The following is a 7,531-nucleotide window of genomic DNA, read 5'->3' as shown; positions in this document are numbered from 1 at the left end:
CCCCCCCTCTGCCTCCTAGAGGTGGAACCTGAGCACCTGCATTTCAGATACTGCCCTGAGGACCTCGAGGCTACAGCCCTGTGGGTCCCCCCCGCCCCCCGGCCACCAGAACCCCGTCAGCATGCGACACCACCCTGGCTCCTGACTGCCCTCGGACCCTGGGAAAGAAAACCTCCAGGCTGGGTGGCCGCTCTGAAAACAGCCCGGGGTGGGCCACAGGGAAATCCCAGGGCATGACGGCCCCCCTCCTCTGCACAGAGAAGCCCAGGGCCCTCTCGGCTCCCTGAGCTAATGGGCAGCTACTCACCCACCGGGCCCGGTGGGAGGGCCAGTGTGAGGCAGAGCCGGGCTGGGGACGCCCGAGCTGGTGGCTGTCCACGGACATGGCTGGCCTGGCCCTGGCACTCGGCCGGGGACACCGTGGGGCACAAGCTGGGCCCGTCAGCACCTCCGTGCAAGGACCCCCTCTCCCCTGGGCAGGCCCCACCCTGAGGAGCTCCTGGGAGGAACTGGAGAGCAGGCCTGGGTGTGGCCCCCACCCAGAGCTCCGTCCCCCGCAGGGACGACAGCCGTGGTCACAGCGTCCGCTGGGCGCCCCGGCCGCCTCTTGCCCCAGGCCTCGCCTTCGCCCTGGCCCTGTACCTATGAAGCCCAGGCCGGGGTCGCCGAAACCGGCTTCCTGACTCGGAACACAGCCTCTGGGGATCAGAGCTGTGCTGACTGCCTGTCCTGTTCACCCTGGCCGACACCTCTGTGACCCCCCCAGGACCCATGGGGCCCCCAGGGCCTCTCCTCCCGTCTGTCTTTGCCCCTGTCACACCGGATCCACTGGCCTCTGTCTGCCCAGGGCCCAGGCTGCCCACTCTCATCCCTCACGGCTCTCACACTCCCATCTACCTGTCAGCAATCCTGGAGTCTCCCCCACGCCTGCTCACACCCTCAGGGCTTCCCTGCAGCCCCCTCCTGGGGATCTGAGGGCCTCTTGGGTGCCACAGGCGAGATTCAGAGAGGACAGAGGCCTGGGTCACACAGCCGGGCTTGATGGGCCACGCCATCCAGGGCTCCTGTGTCAGCCTGATTTTAATTACGGAGGGGAGGTTGGCGGGGGTATGGTTAACGAGGCTCCAGGGAGCAGCTGGGCCAGATGCTGGGGGTCCCTGGGGGGCCAGGTGACTCAGCAGGAAGGGGGGGCTGGAGGGGTGGACCTAGGGCTGGATTCTCCCCTCCCCCTGCACCTTCCAGGGTGACAGGCTCCAACGAATGAGTTAGTGAGTGAATGAGAGGGTAACCTGGGGCCAGGGCTGCCCATGGACAGGGCTGACTGCACCCCCAATCACACACACACGAGCACAGAGCTGCAGAGAGTCCCCCAGGGGCCCCGGGGACACAGGCTCCAGCAGCTGTCTTGCCATCTCCCTTCCCAGTCCAGCCTGGATCCTCGCCAGGCCTTCCCCGCCCACAGTTTGCCAGGGCGGCCCCAGGGCGCCCAGAGCCCTAACTAGTCCCTTGGTGCCGTGAGCACAACATGCCCAGGGCGAGGGGTGGGAACCCTGCCCTCCAGAGGGGCGCACTGCGCCCTGTCCGTGGCCCGGGGGTGGGCGGGGCAATGGTGCAGGCGCCACGGCAGCAGAGAATGGAGGGGGTGCAGCGGTGAGGAGGTGAGGGAAGGGGGAGCCAGCAGGGGACTGTGAGGGACGGGGAGGTGCACGGCTGGCCGCGGGTAGCTGCACCTGGGACCCTCCGCCCCAGATGCATTCAGCCAAGGACCCTATCTGACGACATTCAGCCGACTCGGCACCACGGGCCGTGGTGAGGACCCTGCCGTGGATGGACGGAGAACAGAGCCGCTTACCTGTGACTTCCAGGGTGCTGGAAGGGGTGCTCCGACGGGAGGGGCCCGAGGTACCCAGTGGGGGGCGCTGGTCGAGGAAGTTTGCCCTGCCCGAGCGGGAGGCGTGGGGGCAGCCAGGAGCGGGGGGGACCTGGGGTTCCCCCCAGGCAGGCCAGGCAAAGGCCTAGGGGGTGGGGAGGGTCGCTAGGAGGAGGAGGACGGGACCAGCACACAGCGAGAGATTGCGCGACCTCCGGCAGCCCCCGGAGGCGGGGACCCAGCGGAGCGCACCAGGGACCCTGCGGAGCTCGAAGGCTGGGGCCGCAGTGCACTGGAGTGATGGGTTCCCGATAGAGCCTGGACCTGGTGTGGGAGGAGGGGCTTCGGCCAGTGGGCGGGGCTGGGGGCCCGGACCGCGCTTGCCTTCCTGCCCTGACTGGGCCGGGACAGTGGCTTTGAGCAGAGGATTGAGCTCGGCTCCCCGTTTGGGTTTGGGTGTCTCCACGTCCCCATCGCCTCTGTTTGACGCCTGTCCAAGCCCCTCTGGGGACCCACTGACAGCGTGGTCTCGCGGGCAAGCCCTGCACACTTATACCCGCGGCGCTGTTCCCCTGGCTCCTTGGATCTCAGGCCTGCCGGGGTTCCCCGGGCCCCAGGCCGGATCCCCCGAGGCTTACGGTCGTTCCCACAGCCGTCCCCCCGGGGCCCTCTCCACGGAGCGTCGCCCGGGCCCCATTGGTCGCTAGGCTGCAGGCTGGGGCTCAGGCCCGGCCGGGCTCTGGAAGCGGCGGTGGAGGCGGCAGCCAAGCGGATGGCGGCGGAGCCCCGGCGCCCGTGGGTCCAGGCGCGCAGCGCTTACGGCGCCAGCGAGGCGCTACGGCGCGCGGTGGGCCGCCGGCGGGATCCCGAGCCGCAGCCCAATGGGCCGGGCCCCGACGGAGCCCGCGGCCCGGGCCGCCTGGCTCGCTTGCGGGGCCAGCTTCGGGCTGAGGCGGCGGCTCGGGCCGACGCGCCCCGACTGCTGCGGCTGGTGGAGCGCGCTGGGGCCGCGGCGGGAGCCGCCGAGACGGGGGAGCATGCGGAGGAGCGCAGCCGCGGCTCCGTGTGCTCCGTGTGCGGCGAGCCGCGCGGCGGGGCCACTTACCCGGCGGGCGTCCTGGAGGTGAGCGAGCGGCAGCTGCAGGAGGGCCTGGCGGCCGTACGCGCGGAGCTGGGCGCGGGGCTGGAGGCGCTGCGCGCGGAGCTGCGGGCCGAGCTGGACGCCCTGCGCGCGCTGCTGCCGCCTCCGCCGGCCGCCCGCCGCGAGCCCCGCGTCCCCCGAGGCCCGGCCCTGCTGCGGGCACTGGGCACCGTGAACGCCCTGGCCGCGGGCGCGAGGCCCACCGACGACGCCTCAGACGGCCCGGCCGACGGCGGCGCGAACCGGGCCCCGGCCAGGAAGAACCTCAAGAAGACCCCGGTGCCGCCCGGGGCCCCGCAGGGCGGCGGGGATTAAGCCTGGGGCAGCGCCGTGGGTCGCCCGGCTTTGCTACTCCGAAATGGACCGGGGCTTGCGGGGCGTGGCTCGGAGCGAGGAGGGTCCTCCGACGCCGCTCGCTAGCGCTCTGGCACCGAAAGGGGCTGGGGAGCGCGGCTGGTGCAGGCAGCGCTGGAGAAAGGCCGGGGTGGAGGTCTGCCAGCCTCCGGGAGACCGCGGAGCAAGAGCCCAGGGTCCCCCCGCCTGGGGGAGGGGTTGTACGTGTGTTTCCTTGAATGATCTCAGGGAGGAGACCGGCTGTCCGGTGCTGGGGTGGCGAGCCTGACCCACACACCAAGTCCAACAGGCACCGGGGACACGTGGGCTGCAGGGACCGTCACCAGGACACCGGCTCACCTGGGACAATGTCACTCTGATGCACAGAGCATTCTACTTCGGGCCCTGGACTGCAGCCTGACCCTAGCCAGCTTCACTCCCCCGGCTGTGCCCACCCGCTCCTGGATGCTGCACATCTGGTCAGCGCCTCCAGGACCATCAGCTTCGCCTTGACAGCAAGGCCCTCACGGACCCTCGCCGCGGGCAGTCACCTGACGGCAGAGTCTCTCCAGTGTCCACCCACAGCAGGCTCCACAGCACACTTTACCCAGGGGCCGCCTGCCCAGCGAGGCCTCCAGCACAGAGCCAGGAACTGGCACTGTCTCATCTCCTGGCCTCAGTGAAGTGGCAGCCAGAGGCATCACCAAGCCACACGGTGTCTAGGCTGGGCAGCCCGCTCCTTTATGGAATAAATCGTGTGCTAGCAGGCACCAACTGGCAGGCGGCCTTTCTCCTTCCATCTCACTGGGGACTCAGACAAAGTGTAGGGTGGCAGGGCAGGCACAATCTGCCTCTGAGAGGGACTAGGGCAGTCTGGGCTTCTGGGAGAGGCTGGGGAGATCAGAGGTGCACCCAGGCCGTCCCTCCCCCAGCCACAGGAGGCCAAGGTCACTGCGTGAGTCCTTTACTGTGGGAAGGGGGTCCTGCCTGCTGCCCAGGGGCCCTGCCAGAGCCACAGGCTGAGCCCCAGGGCCAGCAGAGCCCTGCACCCACCGACTGGGGTGGGGGCTGCCCCGCAGATCGAGGTGCTGTGGGAAGCGAAGACCCTGCGTTCGCCAAGAGGCTGCTGTGGCGGGGGAAGGGCTGGGGGAGGGGGACCGCGTCCCCGAAGACTGTCCAGCACACCGCGGGCGCGCAGTCCGCTGTGGTTGGCGACCCCGCCATAGCCGTAGAAGCGCGAGAGGCCAGAGGTGCCGGGTAGCAGCAAGACCAGTGGGAAAGTGGATGCCAGATTCACAAAGGCCCCCAGGTGAGGGGCGGCAGCGAGTTGGAACCGGCTTCCTGTGCCAGCCTTCCCATCCCCCGCCGGTTCTTCAGCCCCAGACCTCCCAGAAGTTGGCCTTGTGAGTCCTGCTCCTGGGGAGGGGGTTCCAAGTGAGAGACTGGGGTGGGGGTGGCTCTCAACAGGCGGACACTCAGAGGGGTGCAGGGCAGACCAAGTGGGAAGAGAGAAGAACGGGGCCTCGCTGGGGGCAGAGCCACTCCCGCTGACCCTGCGGGTCCGCAGCTTCTCACGGGCCACCTGCCCACAGACCCTGTTCATCCTCGAGGCGCCAATGGCCCAGCCAAGACCCCTTGCTTGGAAGCAGGCCATCACACAGCTGGCCCAGCACCCCCTCCCCGCCAGGAGTCACACTGGCCCTGCCTCACCGCCAACAGCGTGGCCACCTCCCCACCGCCCCCGCCCCCCACCCAGGCCCTCAGGGTGTCCCCGGATGTTCACGTGGACCGCCTGCATCTGGGGAGACAGACCCTGGGAGGTCCCCAGCCGCCCCCACCCAGGTCCCCTGGCACGGCCTCCGTGGGGCACTCCGGCCCCACCTCCCCATGCCCGCCCACCTCCATGTGGCAGCGCGGCCCGTGTGTGCAGGCTGTGCTCGGAGCCCACTCGCCCAGGGCCCCCCGGGGAAGCGAAGCTGCAGGGTGGAGTAGGCAGGTGGGGACCTCGGCGCCCCGCATCTCCAGGGGCCTGTGCGGGTCTGCGCCCATTGGGAGGGGCACAGAGTGCTTATTCCCCTCACCCACCAGGGCACAAGGTGAGAGCAAAGGTCTCCGTCTGGCAGGCATGCTCCCTGGCTGGGCCTCTGTGGAACCACAACACACGGGTGTCTGGGCCCCCCTGTTGGCCAGCTGCGTCCACGGATGGTGGGGGAAGCCCCTGCCCTGCACGGAGGGGAGGAGTCTGGGTCCTGACCCACCTCGGCTCCGTGAATGCTGGCTTGGGGTGACTGCGAGGCACCCCAGGCGTTCTGAGCTCTGGGTGCAGCCTCACTTCTGTGCCTCGGGGGACAGCGGCTGCCTGCTCCTGGGGGCGGGGTCCCTGACCTCTGCTGGGGACTCCACCAGTGTGGTTCCTGTGCCGTTTATGGAGACTTTGGTTCCTGGGGGGGCATCCCGTCCCGAATGTAGAGGCTCTTCATCCATTTGTGGGGCTTCCTGACCCTTGTGTGTGTGTGGGGCCTTTGGTCCCTGGATGGCGTCTCATCTCCTGTGTGAGGGTGGGGATCCTTGTGAAGGGGACTGTGGTCCTGTCGGTGGGGGTGCTGACCCGTATGACCATCATCCTCCAGGGTCCACGGGCCTGGAGGTGCAGAGTCATGGCCTTGGAAGATGAAGAGCCCGAAAGCGGGGTCTAGCTGGACCTGGTGAAGGTCGATGTTGATGGGGATTGGGCTGGGCCCCATGGGCTGGGGCTGTCTCCTTCCAACAGGTGGGGCCTGGAGGAACAGGTTTGGGTCTCTAGCGGGGCTCAGGAGACGTGGGGGCACAGAGGAAGGTGGCCCCCACACACACCCAGGCCCCACCGGACAGGCCACCACTGCCCTTCCCGCCAAAGTGGCCTGGCCAGAGCGCGCGCAGCACTGTCTCAGGGGCAGCTCTTCGGGCAGCTGCTCCCTGGGAAGGGGGGCAGGGAGGGTCTCCCACTCCAGGGGCCTCCACCGTTGCTCCCACTTGGGCTGGCCACACCGCAGGCTCACAGGTCCACCTGCTAGAAGCAGCTTGGTGTTCTCAGCACAACTTAGGGCCAGGGAGTCGTAGCACCAGGCACCTGCGGACTGACATGGGCCATCCCGGCCTGAGCACTGACCCAGCGCCGTCCAAGGGTGGGAGCCACGTCTTGGGCCAGCGGGTGCCAGGCAGACCCTGGTCTCCTCTTTCCCGACTCCACCTTCCTTCTCAAACGACGCCCCTCGCCAGGGGCAGGGCGTCACGTGGAGAAGAGGGAGCATCCCACGAGGTGAGGATCAGAGACAAACAGGTTCAGAGTCAGAGCGCATACCGCCAGCCGCACCGTGAGGAAGGCAAGCGCCAGGGCTGGCCTGCATGGTGCGGTGGTGAGCAGCAGGCGACGCAGGCGGAGGGCAAGGGCGGTGCCTTTATTGGGAGGGTGGGCCAGAGGCGTGGCTGAGGCCTCGAGGCTCCAGGCCCGGAGAGGACCGCAGGGGCGGCTCCTCCAGCCTGGGAGACAGCTGGGCGGCGCCAGCTGCCTGCAACCACCGCCGGCCGGTCTCCGCCTGAACGCCTCGCTTTCACGGCCGCCCCCTCCCCCATTAGTCCTGGGTCGGGGGTGCTATTGTCATGCCCCTACAGACCAGGGAACGGAGGCTGGGGACCAGGAGTGACACGGCCATCAGCAAGGACGACGTTCGATGGGAAGGGCACCTTGGGTCCCAGGGCCATTGACTTTCGGGCGGCTGGCTGGAAAGGACGTCCCAAGAACACGGCCGCCTGACCAAAGGGTCCGGGGGGCCGCTGCGCCCCCACCCCGCCTTCGGGCTCGGACCCCGGCTTCCGCGCCCAGCGGATCCCGGGCTGTGGTCCGTGCCTCAGTCGCTCTGGAGGCTAGGCCGGCACCCTACCCGCCTGGCGCTGTCCGCGGTGCTGACGGGGCCGTCTGCCGCTTGCCGGCGTTCAGGTTGCCTTCCCCAAACCCCAGGGCCTCCCCCGACCCCGCGCGCTGCGGGAGGGTGGCTTAGGACCGCAGGAGGACTGCCTGAGGCCGAGTCCGCTGGGCGCCCGCTGGTCCCCACACCAGCAACTGGTGAGTCACTAAAGAACAGGGTCAGAAAACAGAACGGCCGGGGGTCTCTGAGCCCCACAGCTGTCCCGGCTTCTGGAGGCAGCTG

At 69.1% G+C, this 7,531-nt stretch overlaps 1 protein-coding gene across 1 annotated transcript; it reads left to right on the top strand.

Annotated features, from left to right (window-relative positions):
- The first annotated feature begins 2,268 nt into the window (after positions 1 to 2,268).
- Positions 2,269 to 3,649, top strand: LOC123329886 (protein FAM246A-like). The gene has a single exon (XM_044929865.1). The coding sequence runs from the start codon at positions 2,643 to 2,645 to the stop codon at positions 3,324 to 3,326; it is 684 nt and encodes a 227-aa protein (XP_044785800.1). The 5' UTR covers positions 2,269 to 2,642; the 3' UTR covers positions 3,327 to 3,649.
- Positions 3,650 to 7,531: the final 3,882 nt, after the last annotated feature.

The sequence above is a fragment of the Bubalus bubalis genome, chromosome 17 (assembly GCF_019923935.1).
Source record: "Bubalus bubalis isolate 160015118507 breed Murrah chromosome 17, NDDB_SH_1, whole genome shotgun sequence".
Classification (NCBI taxonomy): domain Eukaryota; kingdom Metazoa; phylum Chordata; class Mammalia; order Artiodactyla; family Bovidae; genus Bubalus; species Bubalus bubalis.
This window is presented reverse-complemented; position numbering and strand designations above follow the sequence as displayed.

Excerpts from the sequence above, each read along its gene's own strand:
- LOC123329886 (XM_044929865.1), top strand. The coding sequence starts at position 2,643 with ATGGCGGCGGAGCCCCGGCGCCCGTGGGTCCAGGCGCGCAGCGCTTAC.